The sequence below is a fragment of the Sorghum bicolor genome, chromosome 10 (genome assembly GCF_000003195.3).
Source record: "Sorghum bicolor cultivar BTx623 chromosome 10, Sorghum_bicolor_NCBIv3, whole genome shotgun sequence".
Classification (NCBI taxonomy): Eukaryota; Viridiplantae; Streptophyta; class Magnoliopsida; order Poales; family Poaceae; genus Sorghum; species Sorghum bicolor.
Genome location: NC_012879.2, coordinates 12186922 through 12214508, shown reverse-complemented (window position 1 = coordinate 12214508; position 27587 = coordinate 12186922). Strand labels below are relative to the sequence as shown.

The 27587-nt window shown below is 45.9% G+C and overlaps 2 protein-coding genes across 3 annotated transcripts; one reads left to right on the top strand and one right to left on the bottom strand.

Annotated features, from left to right (window-relative positions):
* Positions 1138–20169, top strand: LOC8062095 (importin-9). 2 transcript variants are annotated; one of them, XM_021449488.1, is made up of 33 exons: positions 1138–1499; positions 2363–2424; positions 2561–2653; positions 3978–4149; positions 5606–5721; positions 5825–5911; positions 5991–6107; positions 6194–6257; positions 6339–6481; positions 6594–6641; positions 6709–6777; positions 7147–7222; positions 7727–7857; positions 8105–8164; positions 9872–9941; positions 10013–10077; positions 10148–10209; positions 10296–10419; positions 10496–10553; positions 10648–10760; positions 11150–11227; positions 11331–11393; positions 11486–11581; positions 17254–17363; positions 17864–18053; positions 18206–18320; positions 18424–18536; positions 18619–18696; positions 19065–19142; positions 19224–19355; positions 19432–19485; positions 19562–19642; positions 19759–20169. In XM_021449488.1, exons 1-33 carry the CDS (start codon positions 1382–1384, stop codon positions 19807–19809), a joined length of 3087 nt encoding a protein of 1028 aa, XP_021305163.1. In that variant the 5' UTR covers positions 1138–1381; the 3' UTR covers positions 19810–20169. The 2 variants fall into 2 exon arrangements, with proteins under 2 accessions (XP_021305163.1, XP_021305164.1); XM_021449489.1 differs by lacking the exons at positions 1138–1499; positions 2363–2424; positions 2561–2653 and adding an exon at positions 2903–3675.
* LOC8062094 (putative cyclin-dependent kinase F-2) lies at positions 22979–27298 on the bottom strand. Its single transcript, XM_021448640.1, has 2 exons — positions 26439–27298; positions 22979–25566 (listed from the first exon to the last, which is right to left on the bottom strand). The coding sequence occupies exons 1-2, from the start codon at positions 26916–26918 to the stop codon at positions 25519–25521; spliced, it is 528 nt and encodes a 175-aa protein (XP_021304315.1). The 5' UTR covers positions 26919–27298; the 3' UTR covers positions 22979–25518.

Below are 27587 nucleotides of genomic sequence, written 5' to 3'. Positions count from 1 at the left end.
CTCCGTCCATCCATCTCCTGCACACGTTGATCTCCATTGAACAGAAATTGTTTCTTGCTGATCTGAAACTGCAGCTCATCATGCGTTCGTTTTTTTAGAAGGAACATGTATTGATCTTAACGCATTACACCGACCCTTTTACAGATAACATGCCAAAGAAAAGCAAAATTACAAAAAAGTTGAAAACTCCTGTTCATCTTCCTCGAAGCCTTCAGAGATCCATCTGTCACTGCCATCGAAGCCGCATCCCAGTCGTCGTCGGGCACTAGAGCCCCACTCCACAAGGTGGAGGCCGCATAGGAGGACTTACTTCTAGGCGAATCAGCCGACGTTGCCTCCAAGGCGCATCGGCCAACTCCTGTACCCACAACGCATCCTTCGATTCCATCGCCAGCAACCCGAGCAAAGCTCAGGTTTTCACCAACAAACATCTTTCTTGAGATTAACAGGATCAACAACATCATCATCTGAGGAAGACAACGATGCGCCGGCCCTCAACTCCAAGAGAGGTCTCCCAGCCTCTCCGATGACGTCGGAGTAGATAGCCATCAGAGAACGGAAAAAGCTGGAAAAAATTATTCCGCTGCGCCCCCGCCGCTTCCGCATCGCCAGCGTCGCCAGGAAAACCAAGCCGCAAAGGAGTCACACTCCTCCAGAAAAACCTTAACTCCGTCGCCGAACATCGATGGTAAGCAAACCCTAGACCTAGGTGGACTCGACCAAGACTCTATGAAGACAGAGAAATTACAAACGAGATGGACCCCCGCTCCATGTTACCACCGGCAGCGAGGCCGGAGGCGAGGGAACGGGGGCCGCAACCAGTGGCAGCAGCGGCGGCGCCTCTCGGCTCGCGCGAGAGGCCCTTGCGAAACCCTCATGTGCCTTTTCTCATCATGCGTTCATTAATCAACAAGATGTGTCCCTTTCTCTTTCTCTATTAATTCATCAATCAATAGTTTACATAGAGCCATCCTTTCCCGCCATCGAGAACCGGAGCGCGGCAGCTTCAAAATGCGAAACGTTTGGTTGGTTGGAGCTAACCAGGCTGGCAGGTGGGGCCAGCCCAACATGAGCTCACACCGGGCCCAACCAAACCCTTCCCAAATCCCCGCCCTCGCCTCCGGGTGGCCCATCTCTATTTCCTCCCGATCCCACCTTCTTCCTCTTCCCCTTCCCGGCCGCCACCTCTCTCGTCTCTTCTTCCGTCTCCTCCTGCTTTTCCCCTCTTCGTTATATAAACCCTAGACTAAAACCCCCGAGTCCCGCCGGATCCCTCTCGCCACAACCACCGTGCCGCGTGATCCCATTTCGAAACTAAAAGGAGGAGCGCGCTCGTACTGAGCTCCCCGGAGCCCGAACCCTAGCGGCGCCAGCGGTTCAGATGGAGGCGCACGGTGACCAGCGGTGGCTGGTGGAGTGCCTGACGGCCACGCTCGACACCGCGCGCGACGTCCGCGCCTTCGCCGAGGAGTCGCTCCGCCAGGCCTCGCTTCTCCCTGGTTCGCCACCTCCCACCTTTCCCCCCCTCTCTCTCGTCGACGATTGACTTGTAACTGAAGAGTCGAGCAATTCAGCTTCACGCGTTGGCCAGAAGCTGCTTTCTGCTCGAATTTTGGGCCGCTTTCTAGTGACATTTCGGCTGCAGATACTACGGATTTACTAGTGAGAGCTGAGAGTTGTTGGAGCTGAGGAGCGAGCTGAGAGTTTATGGGATCCCCTAGGCGTGTGAGCAGTGACTTCAGGAATGATGATTGTTTTATCGGTTGAGCCTGGTTTGCTGCCGCAGCATTGCCCTGTTCGGGAGTGCTGCACGTAAGTGCAGCATTGCTCTGGTTGCTAAGGCCGCTGATTGGGATTGCTTTGCTCTATGTACACTCCTTCCCAGGAACACAACTTCTATACGTTTTAATATGATAATATCTGTGCAACAACGTCTCTATCCATGTCCAAGTCTCTAGAGGCAAAATCGTAACTAACTAATCCAGTTCACAGCGCAACTTGACAACAGGGAACCTGGCCCCACTGTAGTGCATGGCAACTTCATTGATGCTGCTTACATTCTGTTAGAAGTGGCACATACTCTTTTTAGCACTGAAAGTGTGATTGATCCGAGCACCATTCCTACAGGACCTCGTGTTGTTGTTAACTGAGGTGGTCATAGAATTACCATGCTGTTGCAACTAGTAACCATACTTAGCATTCACATCCACATATTCAATTTTGGTCTGTTATATCTGTCAATTATTTGCCAATCAGGTTGAAACCTTTTGCTAGATTTGGGTTCATCACAATTCTTTGACACATGAAGTGCCATCAACTGACAATAGCCTATCTTTTCTTTTTCTGTAATGTTTTTTCTCAGGATATGGAGCTGCCCTTACAAAAGTCACCATCAACAAAGAGATCCCATTTGGTTTACGTCAGATATCCTTCCAGCCATTTATGTACATTGTTTTTTTATCAAAATGTTGGGTTGAATACTGTCTTATTTTCAGATTTCCTTTTTTCATGAGTTGGACTAGCTTTTGCTTTTTTTTGTTGTTCCTTTACAACTTGCTACCTGGCTGCTGTCTTACTAAAGCAGTTCATCAAGCAGCATTGGCAGGAAGATGAAGAGAATTTTGTGCCTCCTGTTGTTTCCGCTTCAGAAAAGGTACCAGCAAAATAGGACTCGAGTTAGAATGTGCCCTTTGTTTCATTGCTTCCTTGGCTTGCCGTTTTGATCTTTAATAAAAAATTGATTTAAAAAGTTACAGGTTTGAAAAACTGCAAGAATGGGGAATGGTATCCAATTTTTGGAATAAATTTTAAAACTGATACAACCTATACTCATCATTGTTTGTCCAACACCTCTTTAGTCTTTACACTGGGCTAGACAGGTGCGGATGTTGGTGGGACCTGGCCTGGTCAGATCATTTGTGCTTCTGGGGAGAGAACTCCCATGGCTTGCAGACTTAGAGGAAGCTCCAGGGGAGGCAGGCCGGCTGATGGTGGTGGCATGTCTGGGGTTGGTGCAGTGAGGTGGTAGGAGCACTGCTGGCGGCGGATCGCGTCAGACAGCCAAATGGCTCGCAAGAGGCCATGGAAGGCACAATTTGCTGAGGGTGGAGGTGAGTGCTGGGGATTGTGGTGTTTATCTCAGGAAGCAGCAGTACACAGATGAACGAACATAGCTTGAAGTCATTTGATGCAAGATGGACAGCTGGGAGTGCCACCTGAGGGAAAACAAAATCTCACGGCCACTCTGGTATTCACTTCCTGATTCTCCGAAGGATTGATTCTGGTGGGGAGCAGGTGAGAATAAATTCTGAAGTGATGCCTGTGGCAAATGAATGGGGAGCAGCGGGAAGTGGGTTTTTTAGCTCCCAGCTTGTAGTGCAAATGGAGAAGTGATTCTTGTCAGCTCCCCACCAGAATCCAGTTGCATTTTAAGTGTTTGGCAGCGCTCTGCGGAAACTGTGAGTGAAATTGGGGCTTGGAGCTGTGCCAAAGGGTCCCTCAATTGCCTGATATATAGCATTCTCCTTTTTTCTAATGTGGGGACATTTCATTTTGATGTTTTATTCTTGGATTATTGAATTGATGGTAGTTTTCTATGAGAAGAGCAGGGAAATAAGTTTTGAATGTAATAAAATAAAAAAGATGAGCCCAACTAGAGCCCGAAGGAAAATAGAGGTGATGGCATCTAGGCTGTTCTATGTTGATTTCTTGAGCAATGTTTTTTCTTTATGCGAAGTGAGATTGAACTTGTTACATTCCTTTCTGTCCATTTGTGAAGATGATGTTTTCCTGTACATTCAAACAGACCAGAGGTCTTTATGATCTCGCTTGGGCATCTGTTATTGTAATTAATACCATCATTATGCTGTATGTATGTTACAAGAACAATAGACTACCACATGAATTCTTGAATTTTATATTGTTAAATACCTGTGTTGTATCTAATTAACATTCCTCCCAATGCTGTTTTGCTTCAGGTGGTCATACGGCAGCTCCTGCTTACCTCATTGGATGATTCTAATGGGAAAATTCGCACTGCTATTAGCATGGCTGTAGCAGCTATTGGACAGCAAGACTGGCCTGAAGACTGGCCTGAGTTGCTTCCAGTTCTCTTAAAGTTAATTGGTGATCAAAGCAATGGGAATGGAGGTAAATAACTTTTCTTGCTTCGTGCTATATTGACGTACAGATATGCAGCTGTTTTAGGGGTTTATTAATGGTCCTGGAGCTTAAACTCGATCCTGTCAATCTCCCAATAACATAAGGTCCTCCAGTTGAGTTGTTTCTGTAATAATTCCCGGGACCATAGTGCAAGATATCAGAGTTCTCACTATTCAGGCCATAGTAGAATGCCTGCAAATTTGGGACTTTTGATGGTTTGATATTGCAGCATGATGTCCCTGATAAGCTTGTCTAGAAACTCACAAGGTCGGTTTGCTACTCCTGTAAGTCATACAACAGATATTTCTTTGGATCAATCAAATTTGTGCCTTGGAAGAGAGTTTGGAAAAACATGGGCACCACTGCAATGCAAGTTTTCCTTATGGTAGCTGTGAACAATCGATGTTTGATCGTCAACCGTCTTGCCAAATGGGGTCTGCCAGATCCTTGTGCCTGTGAGGCTGTCCCATATGTGACCAAGCCAATGAAATGATTGAGCATTTTACTTGTCTCTTGCTTATTCGCTCAGAAAGTCTGGAAGCTCATATTTCAGAAGTTGGGCTTGGTTAATTTGTCTCCACTAAACTTCAGCAACCCATTTTTCGAGTTCGCGGTGCCAAATCCTAAAGATCAGCAAGATGGCCTGAACTCCTTGATAATCCTTGTGGCTTGGGAACTTTGGAAGCACCAGTGCTTCTTAAATGGAGTCAATCCTAATGTTCTGGTGGGTCTTTCAAGCAGTGGCAAATGAAAGTATCCTTTGGTACTCTGCGGGAGCCCATGCGCTCCAAGAGCTTCTCCTCAGTTGTTTGCCCTCGATGCTTAGTCCATTTGTTGGTGTTTCTGGTCATCTTTGAAGCACAGGTATCCCTATGGTGATGCAAGGAAGGCTGGAATGATGGGAGTTATTTTGTTGGTGTGGACCGGTGTAGAGCTATTCTGGGAAGTGGGATTATTCGTTGACTTGGATCATCTGTGGCAGTGCTCTCAGAGTTGCTTGGGTTGCATAACAAGTTCATGGATGATTGATATTTCCTATTATGTTAACAGATAAATGGGCAAGTATCTGTGTCATCAGTCCATCCTGAGCAAGTTTCTTGAAGAGCTTGACCAATTTGGACACCTTGTTTTTACTGACTGGTTTACCTCCTGATACCTTTGCTTTCCATCAGTGCACCCCAAATCTGAATAGATTCATCTTAGGATGGTCTCATGGTTCAAGCACTGTGTTTATAACTGCATACTCCCTCCGTCCCAAAATAAATCAACTTCTGGCTATGTATCTAGACAAGCACTTGTCTAGATACATAGCAAGAAGTTGATTTATATAGGGATGGAGGGAGTATATGATAATAATTATTATTGGATTTTATACTAATCTCATTTCTTGAAGCAAGAATGAGTTAAAAGTATTTCATGTTACAATCGAACTTCCGTTTTGCAGTTCGTGGAGCATTAAGATGCCTAGCCCTTCTATCGGATGATCTAGATGATACGTGTGTTCCAAAGCTAGTGCCAGAGCTATTCCCATCACTGTATAGAATAATATCATCTCCCCATGTATGTTCAGATGAGTTCTTTTAGTATTTCTGTGTTCCTGTTGTCCAACGTTTTCATGACAAATTGATAAGACAATTTCATTTGCTTTTGCCCATGAAAACAGCTGTATGAAAATTCTCTTCGCGCAAAGGCTTTCGCAATAGTCCATTCATGTATTTCCATGCTTGGATCAATGAGTGGTGTCTATAAGGTAGATTAACTGTTTGTTTACTATTGAGTTCCTTTTGCTGTTCTTCACATTGTGGGAACTGATGAGACTTTTGATGCAGAGAGATACAGCTAGTTTGATAACTTCGATGCTTGATCCACTAATAGAGCAATTCTCCATAGTTCTAAATTCCCCGGTGCAGTCCCAAAATCCTGATGACTGGAGCATGCAGATGGAGGTATATACATCATACAACCTATGTTGTGTCTGAATGCATGCATCACTTATATTTAGTAGTGATTCTTATGCTTGTCTTATCCTCAGGTGCTCAAATGTTTACTTCAGCTTGTCCAGAACTTTCCTAGACTGCCTGAAGCTAAAATTTCTGGCAAGTATAGATACATCATATTTTAAGCATTAGCTTGATCTTAGACCTTTGAATTTCTGATAAATTTGAGAATTTGTGCAGCCATTCTTCCTGCACTGTGGCAGACATTTGTTTCGTCTTTCAAGACCTATCACCTGTCATACATTCAAGGTGCAGATGATTTGGATTCTGTTAGTTATGATTCTGATGGCAGTGAAAGAAGTCTTGAGTCCTTTGAGATTCAGGTAGTTCTTTCTTTCCCCTTTTACTGATATTTCTTTACTATTTTTTTTGTCCTTTTAACTTCTATACCTCACTCCATTTGCCACTATTTCTTTATATTCTCATTTTTTGCAGTTATTTGAGCTATGGACAACAATTGTGGGGAATTCTAGATTAGCAAAGGTTTGTCTTTCTAATGATTGTTTAGTGCATCATGTGTTTTTATTGATTTTCGATGGTGTTCCACTAGGTCATTGGGGGGAACATTAAGGAGCTAGCATACTATACTATAGCCTTGCAACAAATAACTGAAGAACAGGTATGAACTGGCTGAAACACTATAACTGTACACATGTGATGCTTCCTTTGTTCTTTTTGAATCATTCTTTGGACTTCTGCAGTTCTGCACTTAATTAAGTATAACAGAAGTGAACCACACACACATTAAATTATGGCTTCCACAGCTATGTTTTGGTGTCCCCACTTAATTGGTGGAATTGTACAATGCAGAGCACAGCCAACAAGTTAAGAGTCGATTTAGAGTTATATTTCTTCTTGACATGCCATTTAAGAAAGCAAATGGAATTACCTTTTGCAAATAGTTTGTCTATTAGTCACTCTTCACGGTTCTTTTTTATTTTTATTTGTTATCCATGTAATGGTTATGCATTATTGTTTTTTTTTCTAGGTGCAAAGCTGGTCTCGTGATGCTAACCAGTATGTAGCTGATGAGGATGACCTAACCTATAGCTGCCGTGTGTCTGGTACAAACTTCAGTACTGATGTTTTTTTTGTTTACTTGGTAGGCTTATTAAGAGCGCAATTCTGTTTTTTTCTCGAGCTGTGTGTCATTTCATTAAGAAGAAGAAAAAGGGGGCTACAAGGGAGAGGTCAAAGACCAATCCTGAAGCCCCCACCAGAATGATACAAAGGGAGGGTTGAGAGACCAATCCCAAAAACCCCACACAGCACCAAAACTAAAAGAAAAAACGAGTAAACCAGTAAACACACGCAACCCAGCACAATTCTGTTTACCAGTGTATTGCTTTTTCTCTAAGAACCATAAAATTTTGGCAGAACCGCAGAAGCTAGTATTAATGAACTAAATTTCTGCTACTACTGTAACTGACTGCCTTGAAGCCTAAGAGTTCAAAGATGTCTTTATTTGAGTTCTGCTTTTGTTTATAAGAGAGACCCTTGTAATCTACACTTGAATTTGAACTTGTCAATCACTTGGTTGCGATACTTCCTCACTTACTGGTTTTCAGGGTCTCTTTTGCTGGAAGAGGTAGTAACGGCTTATGAAGATTATGGAATTGACTCAATTTTGGAAGCTTCACAAATGCGTTTTCATGAATCACGAGAATTGAAGGAAGCGGGTTCTGCTGACTGGTGGAGAGTGAGTTTTTTGGTTTTGTTATATTAGATATAAAGGAGCTTGAGTTTCTTCTTACCTCTTACGAATGATGTTTCATTGCTTATCATATTCATCGCTTTTGCTAAGTCTAAGTATTGTTTAGCATTAACCCATATTTAAACTTTAAATTTTATAATTAGTATCACCCCAAACATTCTATTTAACTTTGCTGATATTATGTTCATGATGGTTTCTGGTCTTATCTAATGCAACATTTTCTTTGTGGCAGCTGCATGAAGCATCACTTTTTGCTCTAGGTTCACTGTCAGAACAGTTGTCTGAAGCGCAGGTTGGTATATACTTGTTTTGCTTCTGCTGAGCAGTTTGTTACATCAACTGATTTTCTATTGGTATGTAGTGCAAGATTTTACTCCCCTTGTTTAGGGAAAAGTCTTTTTGAACCCTTTTTAAGTTTTTCTTAACCTGCATACAAGTTCGACTATTAATTTTAATTGTGATATATTTTTGACACAGAACAAAATAATGATGGCATGATTTTTTTGACAGAGAATTGGCTGATATAATTTGCCCATATATCATTAAGCAACGACAAAAATAACTTGATTTAACTGTTGACCCCATGTGCCTACTGTGGTGTTTTTTTTGTTGACTAGGAGTAGCATTTGAACATATGTGACTTTGAATGTGGAAAGCCTCATACTACTTGTTTAGCAGCCTTGATGTTGTGTTGCTGCAGTCTGCACAGCTAGGCACCTGGGACTCACCATGGTTCAACTTGCGATGGCCTTGTGAGAGATTCCCATTTCTGTGCATGACCTAGTGATGGGATTGTTGGGTTTAAAACAATGGATATGGTAGGGACTAAGGGAATGGGGAATATGTGTTTTTGAGATGGTTATATGACAGTTATGGATACAGGGCATAGCTGGGAACCTGGGGATCTCAGCGTATGAGTATGTATTTTTTTTTTGTTCTTTTGTTAGAAAAACTCCATTAGGGCCCTTAAACAGGCCCCTAAACTAAAATTTGAGGGCCCATGTTAAAAACACATGTCTAACATGGCCCTTATTTGAGCCCTCAAAATGAGCAGGCCCTCAAATCTACCTCCATGGCCCTCGTTCCTGCAGGTGTCTCCACTGCCTTCCATACACTAGTTGACAGGTTTCCACCCCACACACGCACTTTTTCTCAGTTCTGGTGCCTGGACCAAGTCCAGCACTGCCCTTCCCCACCTCCAAAGATGCCTTGACTGACCTCCCCCACTCCCCCTACCTGACTAGCCAGTAGCCACAGTAGATCGGTGGCCTCTTCCTTGTCCAGGCTACCCTCCTCCTCCCTGATGAGCCATGATGGATCCTTGTCCTCCCCCGATGAGCCACGGCGGATCCTCGTCGTCCTCCTCCCTGCGTGGGACAGGTTCCGTCTGGGCTACCTTCAGCGGATCCTTGTCCTCCTCCTAGCAAGGGTAGTCTGTCTTGTCTGCATCTAGCTCAGTAGATAGAGTGAGGAGGAAGAATAGGGAATGACAAGTGGGTCCTATATGTCAGTTTATATTCAAACGGATTTGAGGAGCGAGGAAGAACAGGGAATGACGAGTGGGTCCTATATGTCAGTTTCTATTGGAATGGATTTAAGGGCTCGTGTTGGAGCAGATGCAACAAAAAAAGGACCTCAAAAGTAGGGGGAGCCCTCAAATAAAAAAGGGACCTTGATTTTGAGGGCTCCTGCTGGAGTTGCTCTTAACATATGTCAATTATGTTATATTATTATCTTGCATGGGCATTGCAGTTGGCAGATGTAACAGTTCATGCCAACTGCCCAAATGCCCAACTCTCTGTCTGTAAAGCTGAAGGAATTGCCTGACATCTTCAATAATGTACGATGTAATAAGTGTTTTTTTTGTTGTAAATGAAGCGGTGTATTACTCTAAGAGGCAAAGTAGTAGTCGTTCATTATGATTTTATTTTCTTTTGAAATGACGAAAATAAACTATAGAAGTTGTGCTCTTATTTATAATGTGCCTTTTGTTGTTTAGGATTCTGGTTTGACAAAATACAATGTGCGGGATTTACTTGAGCAAATGCTAATTGACATTATGGGAACAGGTATATTTCTCTACTCTAGGGTGGAGAATTCTTCATGTGGCCTGTTTTATGACTAATCTTGTGATTTTTAGGGGTGCATCAGTACCCATTTCTCCATGCGCGTGCATTTTCTAATGTGGCTAAGTTTTCTACGGTGGTAAGTTTCCTTTTTTTCCTGATTTTGTTTTCCTTTATTTTTAGCAAACTTAATTCAAAAAACATGACAGATAAGTAAAGGGATCAGTGAACAATATCTATGCAATGCGGCTCATGCAATTGCCTCAGATGTGTAAGACCTATATTCTTGTCTTGTAATTTTCTTTCTAAATGCACAAGGAGAATGTTGCATTTATCTGTGAATTATTTATGTCGCAGGCCGCCCCCAGTTAAAGTTGGTGCTTGTAGGGCACTGGCCCAACTTTTACCAGAGTCTAATCAGAATCTGATTCAACCAAACATTATGGGCATACTCTCATCTCTTGTTGATCTTCTGCGGCAGGTAGTTATTATTGCAAATGTTGCCTTTCTTGACTTTTTTGACTCAAAATGACATAACTAATGTGGAGTTTTAACAGGCATCTGATGAAACGCTGCATCTTGTTCTAGAAACCCTGCAATCAGCAATTAAATCTGGTACGTTTGTGTATTCACTTTGTAGCAAAAAGATGTTATATATACAGTATCGACACTAGAATTGTGTGCTGTTTTTTTTCATATGATAATGTAGGTGGAGAACAATCAACTTTAATTGAGCCTGTCATTTCCCCCATCATACTGGATGTTTGGGCACAACACATTGCTGACCCGTTCATCAGCATTGATGCTGTCGAAGTGTTAGAGGTATGTTTTCGTTAGAACTGGAAAGCTCCAGTGCTGTACATATACATAGTTTTTTTGAGAACCTGTATGTACAGAATTCTTTTTTATTGCATTAGGGAGCTGACTAGAAGAAGAATTGTTAGGTGAATTAACGTTAATGTATATTTGGTAGTGATATACTTTTTTTCGAAGCACTTAATGCCATCTATGAGCATTTTAGTACCGCCTCAAAGCAAATCCTTTACTTCCATGATGGTTATGTGGTTTGTTTCTCTATGCAGTATTTTATGTCATTCTATAACATTTCCCTGTGCACCTGTTATCATTTGTTAGCAGAAAGCAAAAATTGTTTTTCTTTCTGGCTTTTGAGCTCCTTAAAGTTACATTTAACATAATTCCTTAGTTTTTAGGCCATCAAGAATTCTCCTGGATGCTTACAGCCACTTGTTTCTCGAATCCTCCCAACAATTGGATCCATTTTAGCGAAAGTAAGATGTTAATGCCAGTTTACACACCACAGTCATTGTTCTTTCTTTCTACGTCTGCCAACATTATGCAATTTTAATTTCTGGTTGATTTGCTACTTGCTAGCCCAAGGTCCAGCCAGATGGACTGGTTGCAGGTTCACTGGACCTTTTGACGATGGTACTCAAAGTATGTCTTGTATATCTTGGAAGTTCTATGAAGTTCAATGCAAAACATTTCTTTTAAAGTGGTTATTTCTAATGCTGCTCTGCATATTTCAGAATGCTCCAGCTGCTGTGGTTAAAGCAGTCTTCGACACATGCTTTGTTTCTACTGTTCAAATTGTTCTTGAAAGTGATGACCATGGAGAGATGCAGGTACATGCTAAAACACGGTTCATTTGTGTAAGACATAATCTGCTGCCCCCTTTCTTTCTTCTTGCTGACCAGGACAAAGACATGGTAGTGGATCAGATCATCTCATGGCTGGTCAAGTCCTTGGTCCTGTAGAGTATAAGGCAATAGGCCATACTTGTACTAGTAGAAGTACACCAGCTGTATGGCTGGTACTAGTGTAGTTGGCTGTTTTCAGCCTTGTACCCTAGGTGTATGTAGTTGGTAGAACTGTACCTTAGAAGGTACATGTATTGGTGTATATAAACCAGCCCAATGCAATGGAAGCAGCAGCAAGTTCATTGCCACTCATTCAGTTCCAGTTTCAGTTCAAGTCTGAAACTGTGTGTGTGCTGTGTGCGTGTGCAGTAGTAGCTCAGGGCTTTTCTTCTACCTTGGAGCAGGGGAGAGGGAGAGGGGAGGAGAGCAGGTGCTCCTCACCTCGGTGCAGGGTTGCTGTGCTAACAAGTGGTATCAAAGTTGTGCAAGCCGTAGCCAGGTCCACTGACCAGCAATGGCGGAGAGTGCGGGCCGGAACGGTGGCGGGGAGGGTGGTGAGCGACAGCTCCAGCCGGCGCCACCGCAGGTTGAGGTGCGCGTGGTGAAGGAGTTCGGAGGCAGCGGCTCCTGGCCCATGCTCACCCGCACCAACTACGGTGAGTGGGCGACGCAGATGAAGTGGAAGCTTCGCGCGCGCAAGTGGTGGCGGGCGATCGAGGAGGATGACCGCACCGAGGACGCCCAGGTGGGAGTCATGGAGGCGCTCATGGCCTCGACGCCGGCGGAGTACCATGAGGCACTGGGCGCCAAGGACACCGCGAAGCAGGCCTGGGAGATGCTGGAGTCCCTGCGCATTGGCTCGGATCGAGCCAAGAGGGCGAGGATTCAGCAGCTGTGCAGGGAGCTGAACGACATCAAGTTCAAGCCCGGGGAGTCGGTGGAGGACTTCACTCTTCGCCTCCAGTCCCTGGCCACGCAACTGGCCACCTACGGCAAGAAGGTGGACGACGAGGACCTCGTCACCAAGTTGCTGTGCACCGTGCCGGCAAGATACTCGCAGCTCGCCATGTCCATCGAGACCATGCTGGACATCTCCACGCTGTCTCTGAAGGACGTGGCCGGGCGGCTGCGGGTAGCAGAGAGCCGCACCACACCGGCGCCGGAGAAGGAGAAGCCCAAGCTCCTGCTGACCGAGGAGAAGTGGTCAGCACGCATGAAGGAGAAGAGGCGGTCCGGGGAAGGCTCTAGCCGTGGTGGCGGCGATCGCGGCGGCGGTAAGCAGCAGAGCAAGGGGCTGGCGGACAAGAAGAAGGGGAAGAAGTTCTCCGACCCGAACGCCTGCCGCAAGTGCGGCAAGGTTGGGCACTGGGCGCGGGAGTGCCCGGAGCGCAAGGAGAAGAAGGATGAGGCGCACCTGGCTCAGGACGACAGTGACGGCGATCACGCACTCCTGATGGGTGTATACTGCGCAGGGATGTGCGGTGAAGCAGAGCTGGAGGTGATGGAGCGGAGAAGTGGCTCGCCGGTCATCCATCAGCTCGAGGAGCCCCGCGTGCAGGGGCAGGCTCATCTGGGAGTCGCCGGGGAAGAGTCGGAGCAGCGGTGGTACCTGGACTCCGGCGCCAGCAACCACATGACTGTCCGGGCGGCCTTCTCTGAGCTGGACGAAGGACACACAGGGAGTGTCAAGTTCGGCAACGGCTCGCGGGTTCAGATTCGTGGGCGCGGCACGGTGCTGTTCCGGTGTAAGGACGGCGAACACCGCATGCTCACGGACATGTACTTCATCTCGGAGCTTCGTTCGAGCATCATCAGCCTTGGGCAGATGGACGAGCACGGAGCGGAGGTCCTCATCCGCAACGGCGTGCTCAGAATCAAGGACCAGGATGGCCGACTCCTGGCGAAGGTACAGAGAACGCGTAACCGTCTCTACCTCCTTGATCTGAAGGTTGAGCAGCCGGTGTGTCTGGCGGCGGCGTGCGCGGAGGAGCCCTGGTTGTGGCACGGCCGGCTCGGCCACCTCAACTTCGACGCACTGGGGCGGCTCGGGAAGATGGTGACCGGCATGCCAAGCATCAAGCACGCCGGGGAGCTATGCGATAGCTGCCTCGCCGGGAAGCAGAGGAGGATGGCGTTCACCAAGATGGCCAAGTATCGCGCGGCGGAACGGCTCGAGCTGGTCCACGGGGACCTTTGCGGGCCCATTACGCCGGCGACGCACGGAGGCCGGCGATACTTCCTGCTGCTTGTGGACGACAGCAGCAGGTACATGTGGCTCCGATTGCTGTCAAGCAAGGACGAGGCAGCGGACGGCATCAAGGCCGTCAAGGAAAGCGCAGAGGCGGAGTCCAGGAAAAAGCTTCGGGTGCTGCGTACCGATCGCGGCGGCGAGTTCACGGCGGTGCAGTTCGCCGAGTACTGCGCAGGCGAGGGAGTTGAGCGCCATCTCACTGCGCCATACTCGCCACAACAGAACGGTGTGGTGGAGCGGCGGTATCAGACGATTGTGGGCATGGCCTGATCGATGATGAAGGCCAAGAGCATGCCGCCGGAGTTCTGGGGGGAGGCGGTCACCACGGCCGTGTTCATCCTGAACCGGTCACCAACGAAGGCACTGAAGGGAGTGACACCGTACGGGGCATGGCATGGGCGCAAGCCTAATGTCTCATACCTGAAGACGTTCGGCTGCATCGGGCACGTCAAGAAGGTGAAGCCTGGACAGGCTAAACTCGACGACAGGAGCGTCAAGGCGGTGTTTCTCGGCTATGAGCCGGGGACGAAGGCTTACCGGCTCTATGACCCGGTTCGGGGTAAGGTGCTGGTATCCAGGGACGTCGTCTTCGACGAAGCTGCAGCCTGGAGATGGGAGGAGGCCGAGGCCGGAGGAGGACGAGGCGACGGAGGGATCCGGGACTCCTTCACCGTGGAGCACCTGGTGATCCATGGCCACGGCGAGACAGCAGGGCAGCCGGTGACCGGGGAAGTGCCCGACGGGGCGGCAAGCACTGAGCCGCCAGCTGCGGTCGAAGCAGAGGAGCCTCCTAGCCCGGGCGGGGCTGGGAGCATGGGCGTGCCAGGATCGATGGGGGATGGATCCCCTGTCTCGCCTGCGTAGAGGACGCCGACGGCGGCCACGGTTGAGTATGCCTCGCCGCCGTCCAATGTCTCTGAGTTTGTGGATGCTTTCCATGAAGGGGAGGAGGTGCGGTTCCGGCGGGTGGACAACGTTGTCGAGGGGGCAGCCGTGCCAGGACTGGCCGAACGGTTGCTCGACGACGGTGCCCACACTTTGCTCTTGATGAGCACAGAGGAGCCGGGCACGTTTGCAGCTGCGGAGCGCGATGGAGCATGGCGGCGTGCGATGCTCGAGGAGATGAAGTCCATTGAGGACAACCGCACCTGGGAGCTTGTCGATCCGCCGGCGGGATGCCGGCCGATCGGGCTCAAATGGGTGTACAAGGTCAAGCGCGACGAGCGGGGCGCCATCGTGAAGCACAAGGCACGACTCGTCGCCCGCGGATTCGTGCAGAGGGAAGGGGTTGATTTCGAGGAGGTCTTCGCACCAGTGGCGCGCATGGAGTCGGTGCGGCTCCTGCTTGCGCTCGCGGCAGCCAAGGACTGGCAGGTCCACCACCTCGACGTCAAGTCTGCCTTCCTCAATGGCGACTTGGCGGAGGTGGTCTTCGTCAAGCAGCCGCCAGGATTCATGCAGGCGGGGCAGGAGCGGAAAGTGTTGCGGCTCTGGAAGGCGCTGTATGGACTGCGTCAAGCTCCGCGCGCCTGGAATGCCAAGCTCGACGCCACCATGACGGAGCTTGGATTCACACGGTGCGCCAGCGAGCATGCTTTGTACACCCGACGACGGGGGAAGGAGCACCTCATCGTCGGGGTGTACGTCGATGATTTGATCATCACCGGCGCGCGGGCGAGCGACATCGCTCGGTTCAAGGAGGAGATGGCCAGCCAGTTCAAGATGAGTGATCTCGGATCACTATCTTACTACCTCGGGATCGAGGTGAGGCAGGGGGCGGACTCCATCAAGCTTGGCCAGCGGGCGTACGCGCTCAAGCTACTGGAAAGGGCAGGCATGGTGGGCTGCAAGCCAGTGGCTACACCAATGGAGGAGCGCGTGAAGCTCTCCAAACAGAGCGCGGCGGAGAAGGTGGATGACACCTTGTACCGGAGCATCGTCGGTGGTTTGAGGTGGCTCACGCATACCCGGCCAGACATTGCGTTCGCCGTCGGCTATGTGAGCCGCTTCATGGAGGATCCGCGGGAAGATCACTGGGCGGCAGTGAAGCGCTTGCTGCGTTACGTCCAGGGGTCAGCGGAGATGGGCTCATCTTCCCCAAGCGCGGCGGGCTTCGACTGTCTGTTTTCAGCGAGGCGCCACCCAGGACAGGGGAAGCAGAGCTGGTGGCTTACAGTGACGCGGACATGGCCGGGGACGTGGATGGACGGAGGAGCACTTCTGGGGTGCTTGTTTTCCTCGGGACTGCGCCGGTTGCCTGGCAATCACTGAAGCAGAAAATGGTGGCTCTGTCCACTTGTGAAGCGGAGTATGTCGCGGCAGCGACGGCGGCATGCCAGGTGGTGTGGCTCCGGCGGTTGCTGAGTGAGCTCACAGGAAGTAAAGCTCAGGCACCAGCACTAAAGATGGACAATCAGCCGGCCATAGCATTGGCAAAGAACCCAGTTCTCCACGACCGAAGCAAACACATTGATGTGAAGTTTCACTTTCTTCGTGATTGCGTCGATGGAGGGCAGCTGGTCATCGAGTTCGTCGAAACCGGTCGACAACTCGCTGACATCCTCACCAAGTCACTCGGGAAGCTTCGGTTTCAGGAACTGAGGAAGATGATTGGCATGGTGGAAGTCAAATGAGGGCAGCAAAGATTAGGGGAAGATTGTAAGACATAATCTGCTGCCCCCTTTCTTTCTTCTTGCTGACCAGGACAAAGACATGGTAGTGGATCAGATCATCTCATGGCTGGTCAAGTCCTTGGTCCTGTAGAGTATAAGGCAATAGGCCATACTTGTACTAGTAGAAGTACACCAGCTGTATGGCTGGTACTAGTGTAGTTGTTGGCTGTTTTCAGCCTTGTACCCTAGGTGTATGTAGTTGGTAGAACTGTACCTTAGAAGGTACATGTATTGGTGTATATAAACCAGCCCAATGCAATGGAAGCAGCAGCAAGTTCATTGCCACTCATTCAGTTCCAGTTTCAGTTCAAGTCTGAAACTGTGTGTGCTGTGTGCGTGTGCAGTAGTAGCTCAGGGCTTTTCTTCTACCTTGGAGCAGGGGAGAGGGAGAGGGGAGGAGAGCAGGTGCTGCTCACCTCGGTGCAGGGTTGCTGTGCTAACAATTTGCACATTCGGGTTAAACATCTGTATCACAATAGTTGTCTAGTCCACATATGTACGAGGCATATTATTGAGTAATATTTAAAATAATTGCACTGAACTTGTACTTACCAGCTAAGGTTACTTGTATGCGCATATCTATAAGGTCAAGAATGATCCAATTCTGTAAAGTTTTACTCAGCTGTTACCTCTAGCCTCTAGGTGTATGTACCAGATGAAAATTGTGAAACAGAGGGTGTTGCTAACCTACTTTGTTTTGAAATGTATCCCTAATAGTAGCTATTCTTAACTAGAATGCGACAGAATGCTTGGCAGCATTCATATCAGGTGGCCAGCAGGAGTTGCTTGTCTGGGGTGGTGAACAAGGACACACACTCAAGATGCTACTTGATGCAGCTTCAAGGTAATGTCAGAATCAGTCTTATAGAAGATACCACAGTACCTCCAATCCTAGATGACCATCTTAGTGACCTGAGAAATATCCAAAAGGAACACAATGCTGGACCCATCTTGATTCAATGCTGGGAACTCATATCTGTTTCGTCTGCAGTGTAAATCTAATTGCAACAGCAAACTATATTATTGAAATGGTATTTTCTGTTGAAACTGAAGAATAATGCTTTGTGGTGGATTAAAAAGATCCACCAGAATCTGCACATCCTCTGTGCCTTCTGTGTTTAAATACTCCTTCCATTCCAAATTGTAGTTGTTTTGGCTTTTCTAGGTACATAATTTTTGCCACACAACTAGTAAAGCTATGTATATCTTGAAAAGACAACAACTTACAATTTGGAATGGAGTACATTTCTTCTATACAATGGACCAGCCTACACCTTATCCAGATGTTCTAAGTGTTCTTTTTTTGTCTGTTTACTGCTTTCATGGTTCTTAATGGTTGTGCAGGCTTTTAGATCCAGCGCTAGAAAGTTCAGTATCACTCTTTGTTGGAAGCTTTGTCTTGCAACTCATTTTACAAATACCTCTACACCTGTCTCCCCACATACCGGATCTTATTGCTGCTATTGTGAGACGTATGCAAACAAGCAGCATCACAGGATTGAAAAGCTCGCTTATTGTTATAATAGCCAGATTAGTAAGTCTCTCTCTCTCTCTCTCTCTCTCTCTCTCTCTCTCTCTCTCTCTCCTAAGGTGTCTTAACTGTTAACTCTCTGGCATTTGTGGTGAAAGATTACTCTAATTACTTGAGCTTGTCCAAGATGTGTCCTCAGTTCACTCTGCCTGCAGGTACATATGAGTGCACCAAATGTTGATGGGTTCATCAATCTATTGCTTTCTATCCCTGCACAGGGGTATGGCAATTCACTTGTTTATATTATGTCAGAATGGTCACAACTACAAGGCAAGTGTTGACAGGATCATATCATCATATATTGAATTCTGAAATTAATTTGCCTTCTCACCTGTTTCACTGAATATGCTTCCATGTTAAATATCCTTTATAGGTGAAATTCAGGGAGCCTACCAGATAAAGGTAACAACGACTGCATTAGCTCTTCTCATATCAACTCGTCATCCTGAGCTATCCAAGGTTGAAGTTCAAGGGCATCTTATTAAGGTACTGTTGGTAAGACTTGGTGTTCTACAGCTAGTATCTTGCCTGATAAAAGTTTAATCGGAGCCTGACCCAGAAACAGCAGACTAGTGCAGGTATAACGACACGTTCAAAAGCTCGAGTGACTCCTGATCAATGGACCAAGATTCCACTTCCAGCTAAGGTAACAGTTGATTATTCACATTTCCATTCCCCTCAACGTTTCAAATCTAGGTGGGAAGCACTCTGTATTTGGTATGTAGCCATGCATTGCCCAATTTTTCCACACATGTGACAAGATTCTTGTTCAGCACCCAGCAAAATAGAAAAATGTGGCAGGATTCTCTTGAGGTAGCCAAAGTCGCTTAATTTGAAACAAGTGTGGCAAGAATGTGAAACATGATAACAACCTTGTTAGTATACAAACAAATAGCCAATATATGTCTAATATATTCTGTTAACAGTGTTAACTAATGTTTAATGTGACACCAATCATCAAGTAGCCTTTTCTTAGTTATTGCTGCTTAATATTCTTGAATTTGTATTATGCAGATCTTCTCATTGCTAGCAGATACTTTAGCTGAAATTCAGGAACAAATTGGTGCTGGTGATGACGATGACTGCGAAGAGGTTTCTACACATCTTGTCATTTCAAACTATTAACTGCACTGCTTGTTTGATCCGAAAGTTCCAACTTTTTTTGTCTTTTAGGATAGTGACTGGGAAGAAGTGCAGAATGGTGACGCTAGTATATCAGATGATATCATACATTCAGCATCTGTTCCTTCAATCGCTAATCCATCAGTTGAACATTTAAATGCAATGGCGAAAGTTTTTGATGAGGTTTGTTAGCAACCAGGTTTGCTCCTTTGGTAGTTCTGTCATATTTATGCCATACTTACCTGGAGTTGTACTACAGGATGATGATGATAGTTATGATGATGATCTGACAAAAACCGATCCTCTTAATGAGGTTTGTTTTCACTGCAGAAAAGATCTTCGATTTGAATTAGATGATGTCAAAGTCAAATAATCCATCTCCTGTGCAGGTGAAGTTAGCGGACTTCCTGACAAACATCTTTGCCAACTTGTGGGAGAATGATCGACCAATGTTTGAATATCTTTGCCAGGTAAAATGTCATTTGACTGGTTTCTCTGCATTATCAATCGTTCAACAGATGTGAATATGGCCTAGGTAAAATGAACAGATCCACATAAACATTGTCCTCTAATAAATCCTTTGCAGGGCCTATCGGATTCACAGAGGTCAGCTGTTGAACAGGTTTTGAGGAGGTGAAGAGTTAACATGATTGGGATCCCGTTATGCATCTTTTGGGATATATATTTCATATTAGTTAGCGAGTCTTGTAGGCATTGCTGTGTACTGGTTTTCATGCTTGTTATATGTTTATTGGTGCAAAACCTGATACATCTCTGAAGCTGGTGTTGTGAGGTTTTGTTAGTGTAGGTTTCTTTATGTTCTTTGTATTTAAAATCTACAAGATGTGTCTTTGTTGTATTGGGTATGGTGATGTTGGGTATTCATGCCTGAAGAATTCCCAGCTTCAGGTGTTCTTGACGTTGAATTTCTCCGGAGGGGCCTTGTTTCCTTGGCTTTATTCATCAGTTTATTCATGTATGGACTAGTTAAGCTCCAGTGGCCAACTGAGATGTTATTTATGGAATGTTTGCCTGGTGGACACAGGTTGGCACGCTTGAAGCTAGGCAAATTAGATGGAGTTAGTCTTTTGGTCTTTTGGTTATTCAAAGTGCTGGTGAAGCAAAATTTGATCAATTGGCTTTAGGATTGATTTGAAAAAAAAAGTGGTATATGAGTATATGACCTAGGATACGAGGCAATTGGGCCTTTAGTTAGTTAACTCCTGGTGTCTGGTGAAAGAGGAAAATCATGTAGCTCCACAATTTGACCATCCCTCACTTCCATGTTGATGGTATCCGCAATGCTAGCTGATTTATGGAACAGAAAAGGGATCTTAAAGTCTTCATGTCGACATCCTTGGTTTTTGATCTATTGACAACTGTTTCCCGATTCTGAATGATTTAGGTTCTCATTATAAAATAAAAATAAAAATGAGACACCATGTCATCTTCCTCACCACGGACGTTTGGTTATAATTAGCTAATGAGTCATGAGTTTGCGTTGCGTATGAGATATGGAGATTACGATCCAATCTGAATTGGAATTAGACCGTGTATCAATCATTGCTAGATACTACTTGTTCTAACTTATTTGTGTATGAGTCATAAATATGAGTCAAATAAAAAAAACCAGGAAAAAAAGAAACTAATCACTGTCTGGGTAATTAGAGAGGTGGATAAAAAACATAGGATGAAAATTTGACTCTTTAATAATATTATTAGGTATCTATAGATAGAGATACAATAGACTTCCCTCGACCTGATCGTATACCCTTGCTTAGTCCCAATGCTATTCATATGTTCTCTTTAAACAAAGGATGCTAATATCCCAGCTTCTGCATTGATCAATACCACGTGACTTTCAAAACTTACGAATTGCTTCGATTCAAGTGTTTTCCTCTCCTTTTTTTTTTCTGTTTGCAGCCCTTGTGAATGCTATTTATGCTCTACCACACTCTCTTATGCACACACACACTCTAGACAGATTTACTCTAAGGTCATCCCCAATGGTTATCAAATAGCTAGCTAGAAGGAATTCTATTGGCTCTCAATAGCACTTTACAAATAGCTAGCGAGATGATGTATAAAAATAATAAAAAAGTAGCACTCTCATTGGCTATCGAGGAGAGAGATCAAATAGCTAGCGACTTCCTAATAGCTAGCGACTCATAAATAACTAATCTAGCACGATCTTCTAGAAATAACTCTCTCACAATACTCTCCACAATAGCTAGTAACTTCCTAATAGCTAGTGACTGCCTAAGCTAGCTATTTGCAAATTGTCATTGAGAGCCAATAACATTCTTCCTAGAGATCAAATAGCTAGCAATTGAATACCATTGCGGACGCCCTAAGCAACTACTTTCATCACGACCTCGCCCTATAAAGGGTCTCTTTAGCTGGACTTTCTAACATGCTTTTGCTTTTGCAAAAGCCAAAAGTCAACCAAAAGGCTCAAAAGCCACATGTGCTTTTACTCAAAAGCAGTTTTTATTGTAGTACAATTCCAAAAACACCTTCTCCTATAGAACAATTACTCGTATGCATGTACACCCTAGACAGATTTCTGCAATTGCAAAGTGTGATAACTAAACTAATTTCATCAGGACCTCCGTGCGCTATAAATTAAATGAAATATAGATAGCATAAGCTATTCATCAGGGATTCCAACATTTTAAACCAGCCTTAAAATGCATCTAGCAAACAGTAGTTTAGTACTTGGAAAAAGACGAGAGCCGTTTCGTCAAAAAAAAAAAAAAACGAGAGCCTCAAGGCTCACCCCTTCTTGAGCGATGCTGTTTCAGGACAAATTGAAACCAGGCATGCGGCGTCCAGTTGGCTGTGTCTTCCTGGGGCAGTTCCTGGGTGCGGAATTTTTTTTTTTTTTGAAGAATCTGGAGGGGTTAAAAACCCCTGCAGTAATTATTAAAGATCAAGTAAAGTAATACAGATTACAAAGAAAAAGGAAAAGGAAAAGGAAGCAAAAGCCTAGTCTTAAACTTGAACTTAAAACTGAAACTAACACTGAAGCTGAAGCTGTCCAATGACATATTCGAATCCAAATGGAACACATATATCCAGTGCAGTATATGTGAGATGTGGAGTGACAACTCCTTCACCTTCTGATTTCAGAGGCCTTGCGGCTTCAGCCTTCACATGTCTGAATTCAGTCAGGGCTATGCCAACACATTGGCTTGTGCAAGTCTACAAACTTAAATTCAGTCTGCTAAAATCATCGTTCTCATAAGTATTTTTTTTCATTGCCACAGGTATTTCAACTGCTATAGCAAGCAATTCGACTTCTAGAGGCAAAGAGAAGTATTATAGCTATGAAACCAGGTACAAGTTCCACACGAAATTTTATAGCATGACAAGGTCAAAAATAATTATCATTAATTAAATAAGATAATAGTCTGATACAAGGGGCCTAGTCTATCTGATACTGTTTTGATATCGAAATCCATCAATAACATCAATCAAGTAATCCTAAAAAAGAATAACATCAACTCGGCAAGCATGAGACAAAGTTGATCATAATGTTTCAACAAACCTAAAAGCTAATTTGAGTACATAAGCAGAATCTTCATCCCACTCCCCTAGAATTTACCAGTACTTACGCAAACACAAGCAACACCATCCCAACAAGGTGAAATGTGCAAGAACAATATCATCCTCTGCTTTCAGTTTTCTTTTTCAGCTGGAGCCTACCGGACAAACCTTGAGGAAATAACCTGATGAAACAATCTAGTTGGCCCCCCTCCCAATCTGAAGAGTGAAGAGGCTCACCAAGGGCATTGTTCTGCGACTTTTTAAAAAAAATGAAAGCAGAGGGAAAAGATTATTCCCCACCTACTATATTGCTCTGGAACAGCAAAGCACTTTCTGTTCAAACATGATAGGAGGTTTTACATGGAGGAATTACATATTCAACAGATTCAAGCCATAAGGAAACAAAGGTGTTACACCAATATGTGACTACATATCTATCACCACTAGGAAAGCGAAATTGCCACAGGGCAGCAGCTTCTTTCAATGCCGCACCAAGGCGAGCAAAGGATGGCTCCATATGTTGAAAAACCAGATCATTTCTATGCTCCAGATCTTCCAGGACAGCAGCAGCAAAAACACATGATACTGTTTGACAGGAATAGATTCTGGTCTTCTCACATCTTAGTCCTACCAAGGTGTTGAACACTGAAAAACCCCATTTTTGTCCAGACATTTGTAGCAAAGGGACACCTAAATATCAAGGGATCTACACTTTCTGATGCTTGCTTGCACAGCTCGCAGTTGTCATCTTCTACAATTGATTTCTTCTTCAGGTTTGCTCAGCACTGCATTCTTTCTTGGATCAAAAGCCAGGCAAAGAACTGGACCCGAGGGGGGGCACAATTGGACCAAGCTAGCAAGAGAAGGCTCTGGCTGATGCCATGTGTTTTGATAGCTTTGTATACAGGTCCAGCCTGAAGCACACCATCAGCAGCAGTAAATGGGCAGACTGTCTTCAAGCACTATCTCAGTGATAGTACCTAACACCTGTTCCAACTCTCCTGCAGTCATTCTCGAAAGGCATGGTACCAAGAATTCATGAATTCCATTATCTACCACTTTTTGAAGCTGAATTTCTTTTCTTCTTCTTTATGTTCAAAAAGAAGCTGAATTTCTTTAACCTTTGCATGACTGAAGAGGTTAGAGGAGCAAGCAGGTAGCGGCACCTTCCCTGTCCAGCAGTCATTCCAAAAGTCTGTTGCTCGGCCATCACAGCGCCTCCCAATGAGGACCAACAGCATTTTTACCTTTCAAAATGCTCAAATCCATTTCTTCACGTGCCCACTGAGCCCAAGCAGAGTTGGCAGAGTGATGCAGCCTATGGAGAAGTTTCAGCAGCAAGCATTGGTTTTGAACGGCAACGTCCTTCACTCTGAGCCCCCCTTTTTCTTTCGGCATGCACACCTGATTCCATGCAACTATGCATCTAGCCCCATTGGTGTGGTCCTTCCCTGACCAAATAAAGGCTCTTCTTTTCTGGTCTAAGGATTCAATAGTTTCTGCAGGAAGAAGCATAACAGCCATGAGGTAAGAGATGGCACTGTCCACAACAAGAACTTGTCTTGCTTTGGGGTTCAGGAACACTGTTTGCCATCCCGCGAGCTGTTTATCTGCTCTTGCAATCAATGGAGTAAATGCTGGCAAATTGAGCTTGACATCAGACAGGGGGAGCCCCAGGTACACATGAGGCAAACTGTCAACTTTGCACTGCAGAACTGCTTTGAACTGGCTGCACTCTGCTTCAGAACTGTGCAGTGGCACCAAGGTGCTTTTGTGTTAGTTGATCTTCATCAGGCCTGCAGCAACTGAGAATTGGTCCAGGAGGGATTTGAGTGTCTGAACTGCAGCTAGCTCTGCAGGGATAAGTAGCAGTGTGTCATCCACAAGAATGGGGCAGCTCCTATCCGGTGCAAGAGGATGGGAGATAGAGCCGTCATGATTGATCAGAGCCTTGCACATCAGCCACAAGCAAGAACAGGGAAATGAGGTCCCCCCGTCACAGTGGGTCCTTGCACTCCGTTTACTAATACTGCTGACATGGACGTCCTGAGAAGCGACCTGATCCACAAACACCATTTTTTTGAGAATCCTCAACACTCCATATAATCACCATGAGGCTCTGCCAGTTCACTGAGTCATAAGCCTTCACAAAATCTAGTTTAATTACCAAGGTAGGAATTTTCCTCTTATAGCAGCACTGAACCAGTTCTGTGGCAAGAATGAAACTTTCAGAGATCGATCTCCCTTTCATAAATACAGTTTGGTCAAGAGCTACCAGACTTTGAATTTGATTTTGCAGGTGAGATCACACCTGGCTTTTTTGGCAGCAGGACAATGTAGGTGAGATCACACCTGGCTTTTTTGGGCAGCAGCACAATGTAGGCTCTATTTATCCTCCCCATTTCTGCCTCATTGTTGTTGAGGGCACACAGAAGTTGTTCCAATTCTGGCTTGATAAAGTCCCAAGCAGCAGTATAGAAGGAAGCACCAAACCTGTCAAGCGCTATTCCTGCCCATGCCACACAACACAGATCTCCTGGATTGTGATGGGAGCTGACAAGGTGGAGTCATCAACAGGGGCTTGGTCACCACAGACTTCCTGTAAACTGAAATCCCATCTTGTATCCACTACTGCACCAAGCAGCTCAGTGTACAAGGAGGCGAAACCTTGGGTCTTAGCAGCATGATCACTGACAACTGCACAGTCCACTTCAATTTCTTTGATCTGACTGGACCTATACTTGATCAAGGCATGAGCATCAGAGCATGGAATAATTTTGTATTAGCATCACCTTCTTTAATTGCTCTTATTTCGCCTCGCTGCTTCCAGTAAGCCATCTTTTCTCTAGCGATCAAAATAAAAAAGTATCAGGATTTTGCAATTGGTTTTTAGATTAAGATACCTAGATGACTCGTAAGAAAGGTAGAACCAACAAAAACATGTGCTAAGTATTATGATATGTTAAACCTGGCTCATGATGTAAATTAAGCTGTAATGTGTATGTAGTATTATGATCTTAACATGGTCTAACTAGCAGAAGTAACATGTATACTTGTTTGCTTGACTGGGGCAGCGAGAGTGCCACGATGACCCATGCCTATTAAAAATCATACTCTCCATCCCTGTGGATCAAAGGAGACACAATACCATGCAGATGATTTAGGCTACAACAGATGTACTTAAGTTTCTCTAATAATGTCATAAAAGATAAAGAATCAGCTACTAGCGAAGCAAAATCATCAATTGAAGACTTCCTTGTTGAACCACCGATGCTCAAGCGCCTCCTCAGCGGTTAGCCTCTTTTCCGGGCAGAAGGTCAACAGGCCTCTAAGCAGATCATGCCCATCCTCCGACAAATCCTTTAGACACTCTGGATCAAGCTTTCCTGCAGCAGAAATCATCCTATCTCGCAACTCAGACATTTCAGCAGTCATCTCATACTCGCTCTCCGCCTGGAACAGTCTCTCACCACTGAGAAGCTCTGCCATAACGCACCCGAGCCCCCACATGTCAATAGCCGAGCCATAATACCAATTGCCGTCGAGTAGCTCCGGCGCGTTGTACTGCAGCGTCCCGACGGGACAGGGCTGATGCGGCTTCCCATTAGACTTCTTCCGCGTCGCCGATCCAAAATCACACAATTTGAGCTCGCCCAAAGGGCAGACAAGTATGTTTTCAGATTTTATATCACGATGGATGAAGTCGAGATCGTGTACCTTCTTCGCAGCGCCGATAAGCTGCCTCATCATCCCGCGGATGGCATCCTCCGACAAAGTCTCCCAGAAGGAGTCGCGGAGGCTCAACCCGCCCTCGATCAACTCGAGGATGAGATGCACGTCTCCAGTCTTGGGGTCGGCGGCGACGCCATGGATCCCGATGATCGACGGGTGGCCGCGGCAGGCGCGGAGGCAGCCGGCCTCCATGGCGAGCGCGCGGCGGTCGGGAGGCCCGTGGCCGTCGGGCCCATCGCCGCGGATCCACTTGAGGGCGACCTCCTTGCCGGTGCGGCGGTCGCGCGCCCTGCTCACGACGCCCTCGGCGCCCTCCCCGAGCACCTCCAATACCTCGAACTCTTCGATGCTCCTGAAATTTTTGCACCGCGGCCGTTTTTTCGCGTCACCGGCGCGCGGTTCTTGGTCCGGTGCCGGACGCTTGCGGGCCGCCGGCGCCACCACCGCCGCCGCCGCCGAAGACATGGTGAGCTCGAGATTGGGAGAGAGAAAAAAGCGAGTGCCTGCAATCTGGGCGCGTGGAAACGGGATCGAAACACGAGCTGAGAGCAGCGAGAGCGAATCTGAACTCGAGATTGGAGAGGCGGTGGGGAATCTGGACGCGAGGAGGCGGGATGGAAACACGATTGGAGAGTGCGAATTGCGAGTCGAGATGGAAAGATGCGATTGGGAGAAGCCAATTGAACTAGATATTGAAGGAGAGGGAAGGGGATCGCGATCGGACAGCTGCGATGGCGGTGGGCGGTGGCGTGGCTCTCGAACGCAGTTACGCTAGCGACTCCGACTCGAATTCGATTTTAGGTTTGGAGTAGGCCTCGCGTTTTCCCGGGCGCGCGAAATTGCAACTGCTCAGGCGGCTCAGCTCAGGGTGGTTTTGGGCTTTTGGCGTTTGATGGATCCCTCCAGAAGATTCCAGACGAGGAGGCTTTGCTGACCTCAACAACGCAACTTTACTGACATCAGTACAGATTTTGGTAAATGAAAAAAAATTCTTGTTGCATACTAATATATAAATTGCTACGATGAATAAAAATAAAATAAATGCATTAGCTAAACCAAAAAAAAATATTCACAAAAACAATAACCGTTGGAAAAAAAATAACCTGAAAAAACGTTGTTTGGTGAAGAAATTTT

Coding starts and splice junctions, on each gene's coding strand:
- LOC8062094 (XM_021448640.1), bottom strand. CDS start 26,918: ATGTCTTCGGCGGCGGCGGCGGTGGTGGCGCCGGCGGCCCGCAAGCGT. Junction 25,567..26,438: donor TTATCGGCGCTGCGAAGAAG/GTACACGATCTC, acceptor TTTGATCGCTAG/AGAAAAGATGGCTTACTGGA.
- LOC8062095 (XM_021449488.1), top strand. CDS start 1,382: ATGGAGGCGCACGGTGACCAGCGGTGGCTGGTGGAGTGCCTGACGGCC. Junction 5,912..5,990: donor CAATGAGTGGTGTCTATAAG/GTAGATTAACTG, acceptor CTTTTGATGCAG/AGAGATACAGCTAGTTTGAT. Junction 17,364..17,863: donor CTACTTGATGCAGCTTCAAG/GTAATGTCAGAA, acceptor ATGGTTGTGCAG/GCTTTTAGATCCAGCGCTAG.